At 42.6% G+C, this 24,838-nt stretch overlaps 1 protein-coding gene across 1 annotated transcript; it reads left to right on the forward strand.

Annotated features, from left to right (window-relative positions):
- The first annotated feature begins 1,766 nt into the window (after positions 1-1,766).
- Positions 1,767-24,838, forward strand: PPAN (peter pan homolog). Its single transcript, XM_089653983.1, has 12 exons — positions 1,767-1,891; positions 4,016-4,186; positions 7,599-7,700; positions 9,758-9,808; positions 11,437-11,607; positions 14,536-14,612; positions 15,660-15,767; positions 17,005-17,128; positions 17,206-17,284; positions 18,983-19,112; positions 22,381-22,544; positions 24,336-24,838. Exons 1-12 carry the CDS (start codon positions 1,877-1,879, stop codon positions 24,731-24,733), a joined length of 1,590 nt encoding a protein of 529 aa, XP_089510109.1. The 5' UTR covers positions 1,767-1,876; the 3' UTR covers positions 24,734-24,838.

The following is a 24,838-nucleotide window of genomic DNA, read 5'->3' on the forward strand; positions in this document are numbered from 1 at the left end:
ATGACGAAATTTGATTTTTTAAATTTTTTTACTGGACATGTTTTAACCAGAACAGCTCGTCCCTCCGGGTGGACGCCATATGGCATCCTTTCAGGCATGGAGCAGTGCACCTGCCCGCAGGGCCGCTCTGCGGAGCGATCTGTCACCGCCCGTGTACCCCATTTCCAGTACCATGTGACCTGTTGTGACCCCAATCACAGCAGGTCACATGATAGTTGTATACAATGGATGGCTCGTGTGTCTAGCTGTGAATGGTCACAGTGATCACATGCACAAATCACAGCCCAGCTGTGTCATGTGATTAGCCGTGGCCAAATCACAGCTAAGCACAAAAAAAATAAACCCTGAATGAATCGATGTCATTCAGGTAAATGCTTGCTTATAGCAAAGTAATTCTTTGCTATGAGCAAATTGTGTAAAAAAAAATAAATACTGATCACTTCCCCAAAGTAGTACAATGCTACTATGGTAACATTATACTACTTTCGTCATAGTAAAATATGAAAAACAAATCTTAAAAAAGAGAACAAAATGTAATAAAAAATTAAAACTAATAAAAAATTTAAAAAAATGTAAATTTTCTTTTTTTCGTACTGGCACAAGTCAGTGTCCCTGATCACCGCCATGCCAGTTATATGATGACGCTGTACTGCACTGGTGACAGTATGTAAAAAAAAATAGTGAAAATAATTTTTTTAAATTTTTTATTTTCCGAAAAATTATGACAACAAAATTACAACTTCAAAAAACTCGCCATGCCTCTTATAAAATACGTTGGACTGTCTACTTTGCAAAAAGGGGTCATTTGGGGGATATCTGTACTATTCTGACATTCTTGGACCTCGAGAAATTATATTGGCTGTCAGTACTTCAGGATTGATCAGTATTCAGAACTCTATAACTTTCCTACAGACTAAATAATACATCCTAATTTGGGTTATTGTCACCAAAGACATGTAGTAGAATACATCTCGGCCTAAATTTATGAAGAACAATTATTTATTTGCAAACTTTTATAACAGAAACGAAGAAAAACGTGTTTTTTGTTTTCAAAATGTTTGGTCTTTTTTTGTTAATTTAGCAAAAAATAAAAACCCCAGCGGTGATTAAATACCACCAAAAGAAAGCTCTAGTTGTGTGAAGAAAATGATAAAATTTTAGTTTGGGTACAATGTTGTATGACCGCGCAATTGTCATTCAAAGTGTGAGAGCGCTGAAACCTGAAAAATGGCCTGGGCAGGAAGGGGGTAAAAGTGCCTGGTATGGAAGCGGTTAATAGCAAAAAGTCAAAAATTTGTTTTCTAAAAATTGTTGGTCTTTTTTTTTATAATGCAAAAAATAAAAACCACAAAAGTACCACTGAAAGAAAGCTCTATTTGTGGGGAAAAAAGGATGTCAATTTATGTACTGCGTTGCATGACTGTGCAATTGTCAGTTAAAGTAACATATTGCAAAAAATGGCCTGGTCAGGAAGGGGGGTATATCCTCTGAAAGACAAAGGGTTAATCTGCAGGGGGAAGTTTTTTTCTTTTTAAAACCAGACTTTACTACCGCTTCATAATATGCCAACATTCAACTAGAGATCTGCTAAAGATCAGAACCTCCTCACTCCTCATCCAATGATATTATTATTTTTATGTGTTGATTAGTGTATGCTCTTCATAATTCCGCCAGAACTACACTCTGAGCCCTCCCTAACATTTGTATCGCCCACGTGGCCCGTCACACAGCCTAGTGGCGCCTCTATGTCACTTCACCAAGTCGGAACTGAATGTAGACGGAACTGAAGATTCCGGGGCTGCGGACGGCTTTCCGTGTGCGCAACCATAGCGGAAGTGTGTGTTGTCGCACGTGGGTAGAAGTTGGAGCGGATGATATGGGGAAGGAGAAGGTGAGGGAGCAGAGAGTTGGGAAAGCTGTGTGTAGTGGAGGAGGGGGTCGTCAGTTGGGGTCCCTGCTGTGTATAATGAAGGCATTGCTGTGTGTAGTGGGGGTGTCATTAGTTGGGGGGGCTCTGCTGTGTGTAGTGAAGGGGTATGTCATTGGGGGCTCTGCTGTGTGTAATGGAGGGGGTGTCATTAGTTGGGGGGCTCTGCTGTGTGTAGTGGAGGGGGTGTCATTAGTTGGGGAGTCTCTGCTGTGTGTAGTGGAGGGGGTGTCATTAGTTGGGGGGCTCTGCTGTGTGTAGTGGAGGGGGTGTCATTAGTTGGGGGGCTCTGCTGTGTGTAGTGGAGGGGGTGTCAATGGTTAGAGGGAAGGTCTCCGCTGTGTGTAGTGGAGGGGGTGTCATTAGTTGGGGGGGGCTCTGCTGTGTGTAATGGAGGGGGTTTCAGTTGGGGGGGGCTCTGCTGTGTGTAGTGGAGGGGGTGTCATTAGTTGGGGGGATCTGCTGTGTGTAATGGAGGGGGTGTCATTAGTTGGAGGGGCTCTGCTGTGTGTAATGGAGGGGGTGTCATTGGTTAGAGGGAAGGTCTCTGCTGTGTGTAGTGGAGGGGGTGTCATTAGTTGGTGGGCTCTGCTGTGTGTAGTGGAGGGGGTGTCATTAGTTGGTGGGCTCTGCTGTGTGGAGGGGATGTCTGTTGGGGGGGGCTCTGCTTTGTGTAGTGGAGGGGGTGTCTGTTGGGGGGTCTCTGCTGTGTGTAGTGGGGGGGTGTCATTATTTGGGGGGTGTCTTTGCTGTGTGCAGTGGGGGTTGTCAGTTGGGGGGGTGTCTCTGCTGTTTGTAGTGGGGGTCATTAGTTGGGGGGTCTCTGCTGTGTGTAGTGGGTGGTGACAGGGAGTGACATTATTTGGGGGGGTCTCTGCTATGCGTAGGGAGGGTGACATTAGTTGGGGGGGTCTCTGCTATGCGTAGGGGGGGTGACATTAGTTGGGGGGGTTTCTGCTGTGTGTAGTGGGGGTGTCATTAGTTGGGTGGGTCTCTTCTGTGTATAGCGGAGGGGGTGAAATTTGTTGGGGGGTTTCCGTTATGTGCCGTGGGGGTGGTGACAGTTGGGGGGGTCTCTGCACAGTTGATGGTGTGACGTTAGTTTGGGGGTCTCTGTTGTCTGTAGTGGAGGGGGTGACATTAGTTTGGGGGGTCTCTGCTGTGTGTAGTGCAGGGGGTGACATTAGTTGGGGGGTCTGTGTGTAGTGGAGGGGGTGACGGGGGGGGGTCTGTGTGTAGTGGAGGGGGTGACAGGGGGGGGTCTGTGTGTAGTGGAGGGGGTGACAGTTGGGGGGGCCTGTGTGTAGTGGAGGGGGTGACAGTTGGGGGGGTCTATGCTGTGTGTAGCAGAGGGGGTGACATTAGTTGGGGGGTCTCTGCTGTGTGTAGCGGAGGGGGTGACAGTTGGGGGGTCTCTTGTGTGTAGTGGGGGGTGACATTAGTTGGGGGGTCTCTGCTGTTTGTAGTGGAGGGGGTGACATTAGTTGGGGGGTCTCTGTGTGTAGTGGGGGGTGTCATTAGTTGGGGGGTCTCTGCTGTGTGTAGTGGAGGGGATGACATTAGTGTGTAAAGTGCATTTTATTACTTTTCCCTGCATCAGTCGGTTGCGATGTCAGGCTCCATTTTTCTAGTGTTTCAGCTGATGAGATGTTTAGACCCGGTTCACGTATATGCGGCTGTGCGGGGCACGAGAGCCCATTCATTTGAATGGACTCCCGTGACACGCAGGGAACAAGTCCCCTGCACTTCTTCCGAAAACGCAGCCTGCACGGGAACCTCGGTTTCCAGTACGGTTGCGTTTTCTAGTGCGCGTGTCATTAGAACTAATGGCACCCGCCTGCGGGTCCGCATTCCTCTGTGCGGGTGGTGCGGCTGCACAGATTTTCGTGCGGATCCGCAGCGGCGCCACCCGCACAGATGTGAACCTAGCCTCATGGAGAAAACTTCTGTACAAAAGATGCAAATCTAGTGGGAATATTTCATAGTTTTCACTTGGACTGAAATGACATTCTGCTACACCTCTAAGGTCACTGATACAGCTGGTACTGTGTGTCTCATTGCTCTATGCACCATCCTTTTTTTCTCCAGACAAAGAACCAGAAGAAGCTGCGAGTCGCAGCCGTTCACAATGCAGAGGAAGAATATGCCAGCGTTCCTCACTCCTTTGTCTTCCATCGTGGCCAGGTTGGAAAGAGCTTACAGCAGCTGATAGAGGATGTCCGACAGGCGATGGAGCCATTCACAGCCTCCTCTCTCAAGGTAACAGGCCACATAGATAAACGTGTGCTGATTGGGTACTGAAGTGTCCAAGTTGGCTGTTTTGTTGGCATGTCATAATTAATGTGAACATGTGAGGAAAGATTATCTTCTTAAAACATGGGTGCTTTCAGGCACCTTGTAATACCTTTTTCTTAACAAATAAATAAAATAAAACACATTATTTTTTTTTGTTAGAATATTTTAACATTCCAGATATGCCCTATCTGTAGAGGGCTTTCTGATAACCGGCAGTTTAGGAACAGTGTGTAGCCCTTTTCTGTATTAGTGGGGCTTTAACCGCAAACAGGACTTACCAAGTGTGTGAGATACGCAACATTATTCCATGAGGCAGAAAGCACAGGTTAGTACCTTAACCACTTGCTTACCAGTCACATTCCTGGTATGTCACCAGTCTTCAAGTGGTTGTACCAGGAATATGCCTGTAGCTGTAGGCACCCTCTCGGTACTGTTATTTACAGCCATTGGTTGGCTTTCTTCTAGTAGGAATTGGAGCGGCTAACTAGCCGCTCAATTGCTATTACAAGCAGCGGCCCCCCAGCTGCATCCTGTGAATTTAACAGGATCTACTGTCCCACCAGGAGTGCCATTTGACCAGCTGACGCCGGCTAGACATAGTGCAGAACAAAGACCGGATCAGCTTTGTTAAGCTCCAGTAAACGAGAAGCAATGACCTGCCAACCCTTTCTGGTTTACTCAGAAACAGTCAGCACCATTTTTAAAAAATAAAAGTCTTTAATCACACTGATCTTGGTGTGATTGAACACTATTAAGGGCAGAGGAGGGATTTGGGGTTTTATTGACCCCAGAACCCTCCATAAAGAGTACATGTCACAGCCCTATTGCTGTCACAAGGGATGTTTTACATTCTCTGTGACCGTAATAAGCGATCACAACATTTTTTTTATGTTAGTGTAAAAAAAAAAAAAAAAAAAAAAAAGAGTGCCCCCATCCCCTTGTGCTTGGTGTAAAGGTGAATGCACACGTCAGTCCCGCACACATGAAAACCGCAATTGTTCCACACATGAGGTATCACCACGAATGCCAGATCATGGGCAGTAATCCTAGCACCAGACCTCCTCTGTAAATCCAAAGTGATAACCTGTAAAGGCATTTAAAGCGTTGCCTATGGCAATTTTAAAGCGTTGCATGTTTGGTATCTATTTACTTGGTGTAACATCTTTTTTTTTTATATATATATATATTTAAAAATTGGTTATATACGATTTATTTGCATTGAAATCCAAAAAGCTTATTTTTTTCACACAAAAAATACGTTTCGAAAACCTCAGCGCAAATACTGTGTGACATAAAAAATTACAAAACCCACCAGTTTATTCTCTAAGGCATCTGCTTTAAAAAAAATATATAATGTTTGGGGATTTTAACAAATTTTCTAGTAAATTGTTACATGTAAACAAAAAGTGGCAGAAAAAGCCTGGTCCTTAAGTGGTTAAAGAGATCCTGTTGCTGATCTTTAATTTTAACAACATTACAATAGGATTATATGTGCATTTAAAGCCGAGCTCCAGGAATTACACAAACACCCTTACAGTGAGAAGCAACCAGTTATTCTGTAGTCCCTGTGCATTCTATTTACAGCTGTTGACAAGATCTCAGCCACATAGGGAGAGCATTGTTTGCAGTGAGTCTGCTAATTTAAAGTCTTACATTTTGAGAAGTGTCAGAAAAATACAACTATACAAGTGAGCAAATATGTCTGCCTACATGTACTTATATAACGAATTAATTACACATTGGGATAGGACTTTGTAAAGGATAGAATGCAGTAATAACACTAGTTACCCAGTCTTTTACAGATACGTCTAAAAATCATTGAAATGAGTACAGAAAGGTTAGACCAGTAATGTATGGTTATGTGATAATTCTGTAACTGCGCTGAGTGCCAAAAAAATCCAAACAAATTGTGAACCATAAAACAAACAGTGAAACAATAGCTGTACTCAAAAAACAAAACAAATACTCAGTAAGTGATATCCAGTTATTGTTGTGCTATTGATAATACTAATAGTGAGTCACTTATACTTTGTGCTTCTACCAATAATATTAACCACTTGCCTACTGTACCCCCTTCGTGCCCAGGTCAATTTCAGCTTTCGACGCTGTCGCACTTTGAATGACAATTACGCAGTCATGCAACACTATACCTATATGAAATTTTTATCATTTTTTTCACACAAATAGAGCTTTCTTTTGGTGGTATTTACTCATCACTGAGTGTTTTATTTTTTTTTACTTTAAACAGAGCAAGAGCAAAAAAATTTGAAAAAAATTTTTTCTTTGTTTCTGTTATAAAATTTTGAAAATGGGTAAATCTCCTTCACCGATGTGCTTTTGAGGCTGCACTGATGGGCAGCACTGGGCACTGATGATGTGGTATGGATAGGCAACACTAATAGGCTGCACTGAGGAGGTGGTACTGGTGGGCACTCATGATGCTGCAATGATGGGCACTGGCGGGCGGCGCTGACTATGACAGCGTGAGGAAAGTGCTGCCGGTAACCGGCAACTGTATTTACTTGGTGATCTGCTGTGTCATTAGACACAGCTGATCATGTGGTAAAAGGCCGCTGTGATTGGAGATCACTGGGGGCACGCAGGAGGGTGAGTTCTGGGAGGACATCATAAGACGCCCTCACAAAACTGGATAACCGCACTGTAGCCGTCATTCGGTTATACCGCGGTAAGGATGTGGTTAAGTCAAAATTCACGAAAAACCAAACAGTAAAAGTCTTTTGATGACAAAATCCCAAATATGATGAACAGCTGTGTCCATAATAATCCTCCACGTGTGTGATGAAATAGAGATTCTTGTGCCCACCACCACAAAAAACACACTGCTGCTTTACCAAATAGTTAGACCCCAGATTACAGGTGATCTAACAGAGCCTGATGTTGAACATATCTTGCTTGTTACATCCTAGATGGAAAAGAGGTGTCACAGATTTTGCTGGGTGGAAATTGTGCTGACGTCACCCACACCTGTCTGGAGCCGGCACCAGCAGCGATTGAATTTCATGCTCATTCGTCTTTTTGAAGTTTGTGGGTTTTTTTATTCATTTAATAAATCATTTGTACGTTATCGCACTATCTGGAGTATTATCCTTTTTGTCAGAGCACACAGCGGATCACAATAAGGGAGGAAGAAAGGAGGGGAGAGACCAAAATCTGTGACACCTCTTCCATCTAGAATGTTACAAACGAGATATAGTCAGCATCATGCTCTATTGTAGCATCATGCTATTGATAGCAGCACATTTAAAGTAAAAGTGACTCATTATTAGTATTTTTTATCAATAGCACAATATTACCGGATATCAAGTAGTGTATGATTGTGAAGATGGTAATCATGAAACAATGAATTATGTTCTAGGTTCGCAAGAAGAATAGCCTGAAAGACTTTGTTGCTGTGGCTGGTCCACTAGGAGTGACCCATTTCCTGATCTTCACCAAGACAGAAACCAATGTCAACTTTGTAAGTGATGATCTTATGATGCCTGTGTTTTGTGTATGAGTATGAATGCTTGTTTCTTTATCCAGCTTTGCATTAAAAAAAAGCATTAGTGCATGTAGAACCACTCAGTTTTAGATAGAAGAGTTAGAAAGCCTGTCATGTTTTATTGCTGTTTGTGTTTCTGCTGGGGACATTCACCCACCCTATTTGTACTTTGTCACCAAGCCAGAAAGTGATGGGAAACTAAACATTTTAGAGTTGTCACCAGATCAGTGTGTGGGGGGTAGTGTTCCATTGTGGAGATTCCAGTGACAACTGTCTAAGAGGGAAATTCCCTTCACTATATGTAGATTGCCTCTCCCTTCTTGTTGTAACTGTGGGACAGGAAATTTAATAAAACCCACCAAATGAAAGACGGGCTCCAAAAATAAAATTAACCGCTAGCCTACAGGGCACTTATACCCCCTTCCTGCCCAGGCCAATTTCCAGCTTTCAGCGCTGTCACACTTTGGCAATTGCGTGGTCATGCAACACTGTACCCATATGAAATTTGTATAATTTTTTTGTGACAGAGCTTTATTTTGGTGGTATTTAATCACCTCGGATTTTTTACTTTCTAAAACCAAAAACTACAGAAAATTTTTTAAAAGAAGTTTTTTCTTAGTTTTTGTTATAAAATTTTGTAAATAAGTGATTTTTCTTTGTCACTGATATGCGTTAATGAGGCTGCAGTGATGGGCACTGATAGGCTGCAGTGATGGGCATTGACAGGCGGCACTGATGGGAACTGATAGGCGGCACTGACATGTTCCCTCCGCGGAAAGCTGATTACCGGCTCTCCTCTCGAGCTGTCAGTGTGACAGCTCGAGAGGAGAGAAATGCCGATAACCAGAAATTCCCTGTTTACATGTGATCAGCTGTGATTGGGCACAGCTGATCACATGACCGAGCCGACATCTTCGGCTATTTCCGTGATCGGTGATCTGCTGTGTCCGAGGGACACAGCGCACTGCCGATTGCTGCGCTGTGCGCTCCCTGAGCCGCACATGCGCAGTGAGAATGGGAGGACGTCATATGACGTCCTCCCAGAGCGAGAGCCACCTTGCATCCGTCATATTACTATATGGCGGGCGGGAGGTGGTTAAACACTTATCTACTCCATCTAAGAATAAAATGCTCCCGACAAATATACTGCAGCAACGGACGCAGGGGAATACGGCATTTGCTAGACAACTAGGGAGCTGGGACTGATTGATATGCATTTGGATGCTTCAGTCTCTATACATCAATGATTTTGCTATTCTAGCACATATCGGTCCTTATCTCATATTGACTTAGCACTGGGTATGGCTCCTGTCCTCCCTCGGGTTGAGTTGTCGTCTTATTGTCCCAGGGGTATCTCCGATCACTATGGAAGATTAACCCATTGTGGCTCACTTTGACTTGGGATGATTGTGAAGTATTGATATAAAAAAAATTTCTTAAAGACATTAATGGTGCATTTTCCAGTTTAATGATTTGGGATGCCAGGAAAGCATTTTTGAGAGAGGTGTTAATTAAGAACATTTCTTAGGTTAAGTGTTCCTTCAGAAAGTGGAAGGAAACCGTGAAACGAGATAATAAAGGCAGAAGCACAGTACACCTCTAATCCTTGAACACTCAGAGTAGGTGGAGGGAAGCACAACTACTATATAAAAATATATCCATATCTGGGGCTTAAAATGAGCAATTTTTCTCTAACCAGTAATAAGTATTTAGAGGAAGGTGGGAACACAGGCCACCTGGCGGTAATTGTTCAATCAAAATATTATTCCCTAATAATTAGCGCCATAAAATCTAAAAATGATATAATTCTCTATCAAACAAATCTTTAAGCAGATAAGACCATCTGTATTTATGTCTTTAGTGTGTATTTAGCTGTCTGCCAGGGTTTTGCTTTAATAGGAACTAAAATGTCCTCTGGGATATACCAGAATATTAGAAAAAATGTGAATTACTTTAGATTTGTTTGCTTGTAAGAGCTTGTGGTAAATTGCAATTATTATTAATGCTATTCTTGCCTTTTTTTTTTTTTTAAGAAATTTGTTCGTTTGCCTAGAGGGCCCACACTACATTTCAGAGTGACCCAGGTGAGCATCATAGCCCTTTCCTTCCTCCCTTCCACCTCTGAATAAGGATTCTAAAAGGGTTTGGAAATTCTGGTGCTATGTCACGTCATAAGTAAATGCAGTGTAACCTGCAGTCATCTCATCAGAAGGGTTTGGGCTGATAAAAGATACAAGTTTATGAACCTCTGACATGGGAGCAGATATTCAGACGCATCGCTGCAGGGGCAAAGTGCACTACATTTTAGATGAAATCTTCAGCTCTTTTCTGTGGGTTCTGGTAAAGAAGTAAAAAAAAAAAAAAAAAAAATATGAACAAACAAATTAATGGTAGCTTCCTCTTAGAACAGCCATTCTCAGCCTTTTTACCTGGAGGAACCCTTGAAATATTTTTCAGGTTTTGTGGCACTCTTAAAAAAAAAAAAAAAAAAAATATGATACCTTCAGTTTGTACTCATGCTAATGTACCACAGTGTTTTAAATATAAGAATAATATGACATATCTTACACCCTGGGCAGGTCATTGTTGCATCCTCCTGTTTTGTACAACAATTTTTGTGATAATTTTCTAGTTAACTACTTAAGCTCTGGAAGGTTGTACCCCCCTTCATGACCAGGGCATTTTGTTTGCTGTTCAGCACTGTGCTACTTTAATAATAAAATGGAAACAGACCGCACATCAGTATTAAACATATAATCATGTGCATATATTTCAAGCCATGACATACAGCACACGTTGCCGTTAATAGTGTCCCAAATGGTGAAACAAGTGCACGTGTTTGTGCTCCAGCCTTATTGAAGTGCTTCATTTCTTCAGTCAAATCAAAGTGCTCCACTGTGCTCAACAAGGTGCCCCACATGGGCTAGAATTCGCCCTTAGCCGACAACCATCTATTCTAGAGTGGTCTATAACAATTGTGGGGCATTCCCCAATGAAACTGTTGTCTCCAGATCTCCAAGTTTAGAATGGGCATATCACCAAAAAAAGGAAAGAGAGAGGCTATCGCATAGTATAAAACCATAAGATATTTTATTGGGGGGTAAATGAAAAAAAATATCATTCAGAGGCGGACTGTCCATTTGGAAACTCGGGCACTGCCCGAGGGCCCGCAGTCAGTAGGGGGCCCCATGAGATGCCCCTGGTACCTTTTTTGATAGTTTTTTTTTTTAGTTTGGGCAAGGACACGGGCCGCATGATCCCCTATTGCCTGGGGGCCCCATGAGTTGTCAGTCCGCCCCTGATATCATTCCCAAATAAAGTGCCTGTTCCCAGCACCTGGTGTACTCAGCCTTATCCATCCTGATATATGGAAGCCGCAGTACTAAGCGCTCCTCAGAGCGGCGTGCGTTCCATAGGCCAGATGTGACATCAGCAGAAGTTGCATCATCAAACCTTGACGCGTTTCAGGAAGTGCTTCCTGAAGATGATCTTTGATCAAAACATATTACGCCTCAATGAGATGTAATTACTATTCAGTGAAGCAGTAAATGGCTGAGCACAAATGGTAAATGCTGGCAACAAGTCCATCATTAGTATATCTTTGTTCTTGCATCCGTCACAACTTGTGAGAAATTGAAAATCAACTTACCTTTCATAGAAAAAGTCAAGTGTCTGCATTTCTCCATAACATAGACATTTTCCTGTTTGGCAGTACTCGTTGGTGAAGGATGTCATCTCCGCTCTAAAGCGACATCGGATGCACGAGCAACAGTTCGCTCACCCGCCTCTGCTGGTGCTCAATAACTTTGGCACACAAGGAATGCATGTGAAGGTGATGGCCACCATGTTCCAGAACATGTTCCCCTCTATCAATGTTCACAAGGTAAGAACAATCCTGGAAAATTATGATTTTTAAGCAGTTAAACATAATTATACGTTGATTTAAAGCTGAACTGTAGGTGAACTAAATACACAAATGTAATACATATATGGAAGCTCCAGCATAAGTGTGGATGCTGCTCCAACCGCTCGTAGAAGCCTAACGTAAGATGGCCTCAGCCGTGACTCCGGCCATGCCCACCGGGGTTTGATCAAGCCCTGGTGGGTGGGGCAAAACACGGCAGAGGGTGTGGCCATCTTACTTTAGGTTTCCATGAGCGGTCGGAGCAATGTCCACACTTCTGCAGGAGCTTCAAGACTGGACCTATTTGAGGACACCGCTCCCCCTTTCATGCCAGTGAGGTGATGGTTTTTATGCTGCAGCTTGGAGCTGCACCAGCACCTTTTGCACACCAGTCTATCACATATGGAAGCTGCTTTATATACCAAAGCTTTTGTATTTGATTCCATCCAGTCCTGAGATTTACAAAACCTGTCACACAGCACAGCTAGGAGGATGACATCACTTTCTCTTTTACATTCAGGCTGTAGAAGGGATATAGTTGCTTTCCACCAGCAGCTGGCTGACTGAACAGTGAACAAGCAGCAACAGACTGATGGGTCATTCCTCCTTTCATGCTGTTGGCTCCTTCCATTAGCATGTTCCTTGTCAGCACATCTGCATACAGTACATATAATTTGTTTCCGTGCTGCTCCTTCATCTCCCAGTCTAATTGTTACTGTATAGAGAATTGCATGAGACAGATGCCAGGTTATAGTTACATAATTGGTGCATTAATGAAAAATCACAATTACCACTTGTGTACCAAGGTGTGTTTATACATGGCATGGTAGACACGGGTTTAACATTCACTGAAGTGATATGGGCAGCTGTGTGGTACATGTGACAACAATCTCCCGTATTCTTCACATGTCTGGGCTATGGAGTAGAGTGGCAAGACGGAAGCCTTTTCCTACGAAGAAAAACATCCAAGCCCGGCTAAATTTTGCAAAAACACATCTGAAATCTCCCAAAAGCATGTGGGAAAATGTGTTCTGGTCTGATGAAACCAATGTTGAACTTTTTGGCCATAATTCCAAAAGATATGTTTGGCGCAAAAACACTGAACATCACTAAAAGAACACCATACCCATAGTGAAGCATGGTGGTAGCAGTATCATGCTTTGGGGCTTTTTCTTCAGCTGGAACTGGGGCCTTGGCTGGGGAATGGCTTAACCAGAAGAAGATGAAAGTTTTGGAATGGGCCAGACAGAGCCCAGACCTGAATCCGATTGAAAATCGGTGGGGTGATCTGAAGAGGGCTGTGCACAGGAGATGCCCTCGCTATCTGACAGATTTGGAGTGTTTTTGCAAGGAAGAACTGGCAAATATTGCCAAGTCAAGATGTGCCATGCTGATAGACTCGTACCCAAAAAGACTGAGCGCTGGAATCACTGAAGTGTGTGTGTTACTGTGGCGGGCAATCTGGTGGTAACACACTTGCTGGGAGGGACACTGACTGCCTAACAAGTGTAATGTGTGCTGCTTTTTCTCCCTGGACTCAAATTTGATTTCAGGGAGAAGAACCAGCTAGATCGCTGTCCTGTATACAGAGTTCTGTATGCTTGTAAGCACAGAACTCTGTGTTAGAGCCAAAATCGTTGGCTGAAACCTGCTGACAAACTTTGTGCTGTAGCCAATCACAGCACAGGTTATCAGGGGGGGTTGCGTGCATGCCCACCTGAAACAAGAAAGAAAGGCCGCGGTGTATACGTAGGTTGCCTAGCCTGGCTGTGCCGCCCACCCCCATGGGTGTGCACAGTTTTAAAACTTGACATGTTTGATATCTTTTTACTCAATGCATCTTTTATATTTTACAAAGAAATTGCACAGAGCAGGTAAGTATACCATCTGAGATCTGATTGTAAGCTATAGCTAGCCTTTTTTTTTTTTTTATCGTTTAGCTAGCAGGCTGAACAAAAAAAAAAAAGATTCTGTTATCCACACAAATGAGGTAGAACGTTTCTTTGATCAAGAATGTTTTGTAAATACATCAGAATACATTTCTGTAAGGTGCACAGACATGCTCTGTAAAGTAATACCGCCATGACAGATCCAGAGGCCACCATCACTCACCATCTGAAATGTACCTGGCTATGATGCTAAACCAAAAGTGAGTAAGCGCGATTTTTGAAAGGTACACCTAATTACTGGTTCTTACTGGATGTCAGTGATGACAGTATAGTCTTCTGAGGGTTTCCCGTGATCCTTGGCTTAGTAAAAGCTCTGAGAGATCCATATTGTTCCCTCTCATTGGTAGGTAAATCCGCATTGGGTAGTTAAAGCGGAGCTCTAGTCTCACTTGGAAAAAAATAAGTTAGCAGCTACAAAAACTGTAACTGCTGACTTTTAAAAAAAAAAAAAACAAAACAGCCACTCGCCTGTCCTACGATCCAGCGGTGTGTTCAGACCAGCCGGGCTCCCCGGCACCGGCATCTTAAGTGTGGGCACCCAGCTGCTCATGCGTGAAAAGCGATGCGCATTGTGAATTGTCCCATAATTTTCCAACTACATGGAGGGGAGGGGGAGAAGACACAACTTCCTAGGTGTGTCAGGACAAGTCTGATCATTGGAGGAGAGCAGACTGAGTTTCCAGCACGGCCAGGGAACTGACCACATTGTGCTGTCATTCCTAGTGGAGTCAGTTTTTGGTAGGAATGCAGAGGGACTGGCAGGAACACAAAATGAAGCAATACAAAGAGAACAGGAGACCTTCAAGTACATGAAATGTTGGGTTTACATACTTTCAAACTGTTCACCTATTACAGCTAAGGGTGGTCCTGCTTCCTGGGCAAAGTGTGCATCAGACATCTATTCCTAACACTTCCTAGTTGGTGTTTTTTTTTCTCACGTTTTCCTTCCCCTCTCCAGGTGAACCTGAATACAATCCGCAGATGCATCCTTATAAATTATAAGGACGACACCCAGACTCTGGACTTCAGACATTAGTAAGTGCTCCACATGGTTCAGATGATTAATAGTCTGGGCAGAGCTGTGATCATATTGGGTTTCATCTGAATTCAGAATTCACAAGACATGTTAAATACAGTCACGTGCATTGTTGGGCAGCCATGCTGTGATGTTTGGTGTCACAATTCTGCAGTAGCCATTTTACATGTAGTCCTTATTTTAGCTACTCTTGCGGGGTTTTTTTTTTTTTAATTCTCATAAGTGCAGTGATCAGGACAGGTTTGCTTGAAACATTTTATTGATGGCATTCAGTGGGGTGCAGTACATACTGTCAACCTATGGGTGGTGCACTTATGTAAGCCTGGATTGGATCTGTTTCCTATGGCAGTCTTTAGATGGCTGTGGGGATCTGAGATCTTCACATTCACGCACAACTGTTTTTTGTTTTTTTTTGTAGTATTCAGTGCTGTCCGCAGAGCTGCATTCATTTCTAGAATTAACAAAAATTACTGTAGGACACATTGCGTGTGAGGGTAGGTCCACACAACAGAAAACCGAAAGGATGTACATTCATATAAGTGGATGTGCTCATTGTGCTGCAGTAACCTCTTCTGGTCATAGATATGAAAATGGTCTACAGACAACCGTAGACAGCGGTCTTAGTGCTCTTACTCCCATCTAAGAGCACTCTCAAAGCATGTGTAAGGCAAGAACATTTTTATTTCCTTACTTTTCAGCAGCTGCCCATACAATTTCTGTCCTGCTGCTCTGCATTATAGAAAGTTGCTTGCCGTAAACGCTTTTATGGAGGTGACTTCTTCATTTCAAGCAAAAGTACTGTGATTGGCATCAGACACAGCCTGGTAGAGCCCCTTGTTAATTATTTTTTTCTTCTGCTTTGTCTGTGGCGATAGGGAAGAACTCGCCCTACATTTTGTGGTCACAAGTGCGGGGAATCTTTCCTATGGGAGTGTAGACTCAAAATAAATGCCTGCTTTCATTCTTAGTAGATTGGGAAAGAGACTATGACTATTTTTGCTGTTTGCATTCTTAACAATGATCTGTAAATTCTTCTGTTTCTACAGCAGTGTAAAGGTGGTTCCAGTAGGAATGAGCAAAGGTGTAAAGAAGCTACTGCAGGAGAGGTTCCCTAATATGAGTCGCTGGGAGGATATCAGTGAGCTGCTGGTCAAGTGAGTATGTGGATGTGTGTGTTGTGTTTTTGTGTATTATATATATATTATTTATTTTTATATATATATATATATAACACTGTGCCTTGCATTGACATCGGTGGGAAGTGTTTTTGGCATTGACGCCAGTGGGAGGCATTTTTTGCATTGGAGCCAGTGGGAGGAAGTAATTTCTAGTCACTATGACAACCTGGCCCCTGGGATTTGTCCAACCCTGGCATATGCATTAAAGGTATGTCCAGAAGAAACTTGTGGTCAATTATCTGTCCCAATCGTCATACACCTTATGGGCAATGTCCTGCCATGTCCTTTCACACTTGGTGCGATCTTTGTGGTTGTCAGATGGATAATAGACAAAAGATCTTGCAATTGCCAGCTAGGTTAGCTCTTCTGTGTCAACCATGCTGTGACCTGCTCACTTCTCAGTTCTATGTGCAGTCTGTAGAATAGATGTTACTAAGAGGAGGTGTATTGTTGTCAGACTACAAAACGTGTCATAAACACATGCACTCCTGCACCAAAAAAAGTGCCTGCAGCTCTTCCAGAATCGCACTGTTGGAAAGCGCATAGGTGTGAGCATAGAACAGAATGAGAAATGGCTTGTCATGCATTGTGACGCTTCAGCATTGATTCCAGGCATTGCTAAAACTAGAAGGAATGCAGACCGTTACAATTTCACACTTATTTGCTGCTCTAGGACAACTTTAATTTCCAAATTGAGTGGGTATCTCATTGTCAGACAACAGCAGACCCCTTAGGTAAGAAATATTGGCATGAGCTATGAACCATCTTAGTTAATAAAGTAGAGCAAAGAGTGATGGGGTGCAATTACCCATAACATGTTTTCATTAAAAAAAGTAAGCCACAATCCAAAACTTAGCTTTCTTTACATTTGTTTTGGGTGGAGACATCACTGTTTGCAGTCTTTTTTAACAAATATTAAACACAGAAATAAAAAGCTAAGTTTTTTGGAGTGCAGATTTTTTATATTCTTAACTGATATTGGAGACAGGCTGTGGTAGCCGGTGCCCAGGTTGTCTTTCTGAGATGAAAGGAGCAAGTCTGGAGAAGAGCCATGGGTTTGGGTTTGAACCTGCTTTCATTATCATGCCTGTTTTAGACTTCTGATTGGTGGCTAGTGTTATTACAGTCCATCTTTGTACTGTGCTAGATGGAGAGCTGCAAGGTACTTGATGCTGGCAGATGCTGTAGAAATGCTGTTGTTTTTGCGTTTCAGAGGTGCCAACCTCTCGGAGAGCGAGGCAGAGCAGGATGGAGACCACAACATCACAGAGCTGCCCCAGGCCTATGCTGGCAGAGGCAACATGAAGTCCCAGCAGAGTGCCGTGCGTCTGACTGAGGTCAGGAGTTTGTCTCATTAGTGGAGAATCCTTCAAGTAAAGTCTTTTGTATGTAATAATACTTTGCTTTTTCACAGATTGGACCCCGGCTGACATTGCAGCTGGTTAAGATCGAAGAAGGCTTGAGTGACGGCAAAGTCCTGTATCACAGCTTTAGTAAGTTAGAGGTGTTTGCTCTAAAGTACTGACATTGGTTTTAAGAAGTGGCCTTGAATTGGTAGGAATGACTCTGGTTCATTTAACACTGCATAATTCTAGCTGCTTGGGGTTGTTTTTTTTTTTTATTTAATCCAAACAACTGTTATTGTCGAGATGATAGAGAAAATGGAACAGTACTTCCAGAATCCACAATGACATTACTGCTACAGCAGGATTACACATAAATAGAACAACATGGATACACAGATCCCGTAATAAACAGAATAAAAGAAATGGTAATCAAACAAAACAGAGACCACAAGGATCAAAAATTTTCTTGACAATACCTTGCCTTTTCTGTTTTTTTCCTTCCCCTCCAGATGTAAACAGAAATGGGGGGGGGGGGGGGGACAAAGCTCAACACATGTCTTCAAAAAAAAAACACACATCTACATCTGGTTCACCTAGCAGCTTGTTTGTTAGTTTTTATTCATTTCTTCCAAATTTGTGTGGGAATCCAATGTGAAAATGTTTTAGTACAGAAGCTTCCTTTTATTAAGACCAGTCACTGCTCTTCTGCGGGGTGACTGGTCACCAGGGGCGGACTGACCATTCGAGCACTCGGGCACTGCCCAAGGGCCTGGGATCAGTAGGGGGCCCCATAAAATTCCCCTGGTACCTTATTTATAGGCTTTTTTTGGGTGTGTTTTGAGTGTGGGCAAGAACACGGGCCCCATGATCCCCAATTGCCCGGGGGCCCCATGAGTTGTCAGTCCGCCCCTGCTGGTCACTGCTGTTCTCTTTGTGCAGAGTGACTGGTCTTGTGTCCACCCCTTCCTGTAGTTTTCGGCAGGCAGCCTGCAGTGGGTGGAGCTGCTGGGCCCCTCCATGAGCTCTGCTCTCTGCGCAGCCTTATGTGCAGCCCAGTGATGCTGTCATTCCAGCTTTTGCAAGTTAATATCTGGGGTTGCAAAGGCATTCAGTGCACTCAACACTCGGAGTGGAGTTATATATTTTGTGTCTGATGAATATGTTTTTAAATTAAATTAGATTTTTTTTTTTTTTTTTTTTTTTTTTTTTTGTGCCTGGAGTTCAGCTTTAACATTTCTCTGAAAGTTTTCTCTCTTCCTATAATGCCAATGGTTATAGTTTCCATCACTTCCTTTGGAACCTGCATAAGAAATGAAGGTTGCATATATCACAGAAACAAAAAGACAGTATTGAAAACATTGTCTGAACTTCTAACTCTTCCTCACTTTTTGTTTGTTTTTTGGGGGGGGTTTTTTGTTTTGGTTTTTTTGGGTCCCTCTTAGAGAGTTTTCCCATCACTTCCTGTCTATAAAGGAAATCCAGAAAGCAATAAAAACATGTCAGTCTCCAACACTTTCTCACTCCATCCAAAGCAAAATCAAAACAAAACTCTTATCTGAAGACAACATATAAAGCCTTGTCCCTCCCAACTTTGAACTTCTAGGGTCTCCAATCACTGGTTTATGGGAATATACTGACCAGTAACTACCAATGGTGATTTCATATAATGTGGTGCCCCCAGGAATTCATTGCAACCCCCAACAGCATCCCATGACAGGGCTTAAATAAATCTAATTTGAAAGTTCTATATGGTAGAATTGTCCTTTTGGCTTTTCTTGCAAATGCTGTTCTTCAATATGGGTTGCCTATGTGAACATATGGCAAATGTTTTCTGGCTGATTTTAGTTAAGAAAACAGAGGAGGAGATCCGGGAAATGCTGGCACGCAAAGAGAAGAAGCTGAAGCTGAAGAATGAGCGGAAGCAGAAACAGGAGCAGAATGTGAAGAAAAAGCAGCAGCAGAAGGAAGAGAACAAGTATGTCATCATTCCCTATGCACCTCCTTTTGTTGTGGTACACGAGTCCACTGCTGTCAGATGCTGCATATCATCCTTCTTAGTGCTTTCAGATCAGTGCATGTGCATTCATCTCTTGGAAAACACAAGCCTTAACTGCTTGCCGATCCACCACAGTACATATACTGTGCTGGGGGGGGCTTGTACAGGCATCGTAATGTAACTGTGTGTCTGTTTTTTTATTTTTTTTTTTTGTACAGGTTGAGGGCGCACGCGTGTGCCCCCACCCATCTGATCTGCTGTGATTAAACACAGCAGGACTTGATCAGCATGTCCCAGCCAACAATTCATGGCCTGGACCTGCTGATCGACTGTGTCCAATCACAGCCCACAGGGCTCTGTACAGAGAGAACAATTTCTATTTCTTATCTCTGCAAAGCAGGGATAAGAAACAAAGATCTTTTTGTAAAATCAGCACACCTTACACATTATCGGGCACACATTTAACCCCTTGATCACCCTAGATGTCAACCTTTTTTAGCCAGTGTTATTAGTTCACTGAGATTGTGTACAGTATTAACACTGATCACTGTATTAGCGTCACTGGTGATGCCATTGGCAGTTAGTCAGTTAGTGTTATTTTGCCCACTGCACTGTCATGGTCCAATTGGAAATTGCTGATCACTGCCATTAGTTTAAAAAAATAGATGAATACAAATTATAGTATATATATACCACTGTTGTAGATGCTATAACTCTCACAAACCAATTAATATACAGGTGTATCTCAATTTGCAAACGCCTCGGTTAATGTAATTTTCGGTTTACGAATGAAAATCCATTGAAAATAATGCCTCGGTTTAGGAATTTTTTACGATTTTTTTTTTTTTTCGGAATACGGAGTGCATGTCGGTGCCGATTTTTACATGTAATTGCCGGATTTTTTTTTTTTTTTTTTACTATAGCTCACAGAATTAGCGGTCACTTTCCCATAGTTAAAGGAAGCTTTGTTTCTTTTAAGAAACTAAAAGGAAACATTGTTTCTTTTAACTCGGGAAATAAACTAAAAGGAAACTTTCTCTTTTAGTTGATTGGAAAGTGACAGCTGCTTCTCTGAGTCATAGTGAAGAAAAAAAAAAGCGGTCATTACATTTAAAAACCGGCACCATAATAAATTGTAAAAAAAATGGTGTGGGGTCCCCCCTCTTATCCATACCAAGCCCTTTCGGGTCTGGTATGGATTTTGAGGGGAACTCCCACACCAAAATTAAAGAAAAAAAATGGCTTGTGGGTCGCCCCCAAAATTCATACCAGACCGTTATTCAAGCATGCAGCCTGGCATTTCAGGAAAGGGGCGGGGACAAGCGAACCATACCAGACCACATGCCCTCAACATGAGGGGGTGCTTTGGGGCAGGGAGGGCTCCCCCGAAAGCACCTTGTCCCCTTGTTGATGGGGACAAGGGCCTCTTCCCCACAACCTTTGCCGGTGGTTGTGGGGGTCCGCGGGCAGGGGCCTTATCGGAATTTGGAATTTTTCGCTATACAAAAAATCCCGCAGAACAAATTAAGTTTGCAAACTGAGCCTCTACACTTATTGTGATTTTAATTTACCAAAAACATGTAGCAGAATTCATTTTGGCCTAAATTTATGATATATATATATAGATAGATATAGATATATAGTTTTATATCAGAAAATAGAAAGTATTGTGTTTTTCAAAATTATTGGTCTTTTTTCATTTATATTCATTTTGGCCTAAATGTATGATTTTTTTTTTTTGATTTTTTTTTTTTTTAATATGATTGATTTATAATAGAAAATATATGTACAATAAAAAACAAAAACTCAGTGTTAGATCAAATACCACCAAAAGAAAGCTCTGTGGGAAAAAAATTATAACAAAGGTGTACCGCTTAGGCAAACAATCCAGATCAATCCACAACAGGTGCAGGTTCTGGCTCGCCACCACACACGATGCAATAGGAAGAAGGGTCAGCCGCACACCGGAGGATAGATGAATATAGTGTGTATTTAATGATTAAGCACGAGATCGTGTGAAATGTGTTAACAGGTCCTGTATTAATGTCCTGGTGTTATATACATTTCATTTGGGTACAGATTTGCATGACCGCACAATTGCCAGTTAAAGTAGTTCAGTGCTGAATAGCAAAAGATACCCTGGTCATGAATGGGGTAAATATCTTCCAGAGCTCAAGTGGTTAAATCCCACCTGTCATTACTTAAACCGTACTGCGTGGACCCTGTATTATACTGCTGGCGCCTCCACATACCTTTTTAAATGCATTCTTTTGCGTTCTGGCTGTCCTGAATACTGGCAAGTGTTGATACTTCCTGATAGTGTTAAGTGTTTGTCCCATCCTCTCCCACTCTCTTCATATTCCTGTTGGCTAATAAGGCCGGACACCATAATGATGGGACAGTAGGTGCATGGGGGCCAGTGTTCAGCGCTACCAGAATGTGTTGCAATTTTGTCACAAATAGCAGCCAGACATTTGGGGCAGCCAAGCTGCAGAAGAAAGCATCTTTGCAGCCACAATTTTGTCTTCGAGTGCTGAAACCTATGAGCATTGTTTGCATACTGTTTGATTTACTGTGTACCTATCCTCAGGAGTCCCTGAATCCCTGGTGCACACTTTACATGTTGTTCCCTTTTAATATAGAGGGAAATATGGGCACACAATGCAAAACTTTGGCAGTGTGGGGAAATAAACCAGTAAAATGTTTGTTTTCGCCCATATGAAGTAGCCTTTTGCTACAGATCCCCATCTGTATGAGTCTTAGGAATGAGTCTTATCTACATTTAGGCAAAAGCTGGCCATTGATGGATCAAAACAAAAAGATTCCCCTATCCTTCCTGCTGTGTTAATGCCCAGCGCTTCAGCCAATTGGCTACATGGACTGATTGAATGGAAGTTTTCCACCATGCCCTTTTGAGAGCAGCCCATCGTTAGATCAACTTCAGTCCATTGGAAATGGCCATAGATGGATCAAAATTTGTCTGGTCTCTATGGAACCTGCAGAAATTGAATCCATCTATGGCCAGCTTAAGTCATTACCAATTGCAAAGTGTGGTGAGCGCAGCCAGCCACTGGCTCTGAACCAATCTGCCTACAGTGAACTGGAATCTGTGATGAATGTTCAATGTTTTATTGAATGAGGCTAGTAGTGTATATACATAGAGGTGGTGACTGTACAGCTTCATTGTAACATGGCTCCTTGCAAATCATACAGTAACCTCTGCTTTATGTTGTCCCACTGAATACAGGAATCGCAGTTTGTCCGGTATGAAGCGGAAGAAGGGTGAAGATGATAATGAGGACAGTGAGGTGGAGGATCCTGGAATGTCGGGAGAGCAAAACCCAGCTGACCTGTCAGAAGATGATGACGCAGAGTATTACAGACAGGAGGTTGGGGAGGAGCCAGACCAAGGTAAGTAGTTAATATCTTGTTGATCTGGGCTAGTGATGATCGAATCAGGAAAATTGGTTCCTAATTTTATTTCTCTGAATATTTTCATATAAATCTGCTTTTGAAGAAGTTTAAGGCCTGTCGAACAAGGGAGTAAAAAATGCTGAGTTTGGTTTTTTTTTTACAGAACTGAAATGAGCTGCATTGCTTACAGAGCAGTAAAACAAAATTAGAAAAGGTTTCATTTGAGTGCAGTAATTTACACTCGTGTTTTACTTGTTTAGGCCCCTTGCACACGAGCGTCATTTACTGATGTTTACTGAGCAACTTGTAACACCCATGTGCAAGGGGCTACAATACTGGCAATGAAGAATTGTCTGTACTCATCTATACACTTACACACTACACACCTTTACTCGCCTATACTCAACATTACTCCGGTCTCTACACACAGTTTTTGGCCCTTTGCCAACGGGTGTTACAAGTTCCTGAGTAAACATCAGTAAATTATGACACCCGTATGCAAGGGGCCTTAGGATGCAAACCACAATAGTTCATTAATTGTCAAGTCTGCAGACAAAATTAATTTTGCTTGCTTATGTTGTGTCCCTCTCCTTGTGTATTCCTGGGATGTCTCTTGTCATAGTTTTCACTGGGGTTATGCACAATTCACATATTAATCAATTATCAGTGTTGTCCTGCTTTGACCTGCCACTGCCTAGTACATCTAGTGAGTGAAAGTCTGCCTTTTTTTTTTTTTTTTTTTTTTTTTTGACCCAGAAAGCTCTTGCCAGCATGTCCAAGTATTGACTTACAGCATGCCTTTATTGAGCTGCAGGGAAGGATCTTTTATGGCAGTAAAGATAGCCACTTCTGCCATAAAGCTAGCCTGATGATGCACCACTGGGGGTTGTGTCTAAAATGTCATGGACTCACAGCAAGTGGGTTGAATGATGCTGGCTGAAATTCAGCTGGCAAAAGACCACCACTGGATGTCAGAACAGAGTGTCTGCAGGGGACAGTGCTTGAGAGAAGGTGAGTATTGCAACAAAGGCTGATGGCTTTTGGCCTTTTTTTTTTTTTCCCCCCTCAAGGTGAAGATGGCTTTAATTGATGCAAGAAGGATACAGCTGCTAAGTTGTAAGAAAAACCTGATTCTTTCGATTGTAATTCTAAGGCCCATTTCACACAAGCAGACCAGTCGGGTCCATCTGTCAATTTTTTTGGTGGACCCAATCGGACTCTCCATTCTCCTTTATGGAGCGGCCATATGTCTGTTTACACCTGCCTACATACGATCCACTAAAAACAGATTGGGGATCTGTTCTTCAGTCTAGTGGATCGGATGTCAGTCGCGTGTAAACAGACAGATGGTCTGTTTTAAATCTGACCACCCATAGAGGAGAGTGGACAGTGTCCACTTTACATAAGTGAAAAGGACACAGAGCAGCCATCTGCCTGCTTAGCAGGGGTCAGCGGACAGATTCCCCACTGAACAAACAGACTTCTGACAAGAGTCTGCCTTGCAAGAAAGGAGCATAACATCTAAGCTCAGAGTCTCAGGTCTAGCAGTAAAATGTGAACTCTGAACAGAGGAGCAAAAATGCATACGGTAGTATAGACTGCAGTGCATTCACAGTGGGGAAGACAAACATTTTTAGATTGTCTGCTGGAGGGACTACTTGTTGAGAATTAAAAAAACAATAAATAAAATCTAATTCTACAGAAAGAATGAATGCTAGTTTTGATGTCTCTGGATATATAATACTGCTGTAAGGCTTAGAAGTATGCTTTATCTTTCTATCTTTTTAGACCTGTTTCTCCACCGCCGCAAAAAGCCCTTTATGGGTGGGAAGTCTGGACCTCCAAAAAAGAAGTTTAAAGGTTCTAAAGGACCTGCCCAACACCGTCGTGATTCTGCTTCCCAGGCTGAACCTCGCAAGGCCAAATTCCCCATACACCAGAAGTCGAAATCCCCAAAAGGGCAGTCACCCCGACCTGGCAAAAAGGGACAGAAGTTTCACAAACCTAGGGAGGGGAGAGGAGAACATAAACATTCTCCTTCTCAGAGCAAAAAGAAGGCCTTCAAGAAGCAGGCGGCATTTGGATCTAAGGGGCCAAGGATGGGGAAGCACTCAAAAACGAATGTCAGGCATAAAGTGGGCGGGCCAAAAGGAAAGGCTTTCAAGCAGAAGAAAAAGTCGCATTAAATGGTCAACTGTTAACACATCTTTTGTAAATATGTGTAATTATCACCTAGATATCCAACTATGTTATGGCTGCCAAAAAAAAGTAAATTCATTTTTCTTTATAAA

The sequence above is a fragment of the Staurois parvus genome, unplaced genomic scaffold, assembly GCF_062004578.1.
Source record: "Staurois parvus isolate SC_StPar_1 unplaced genomic scaffold, SC_StPar_1.0 ptg000732l, whole genome shotgun sequence".
NCBI lineage: Eukaryota > Metazoa > Chordata > Amphibia > Anura > Ranidae > Staurois > Staurois parvus.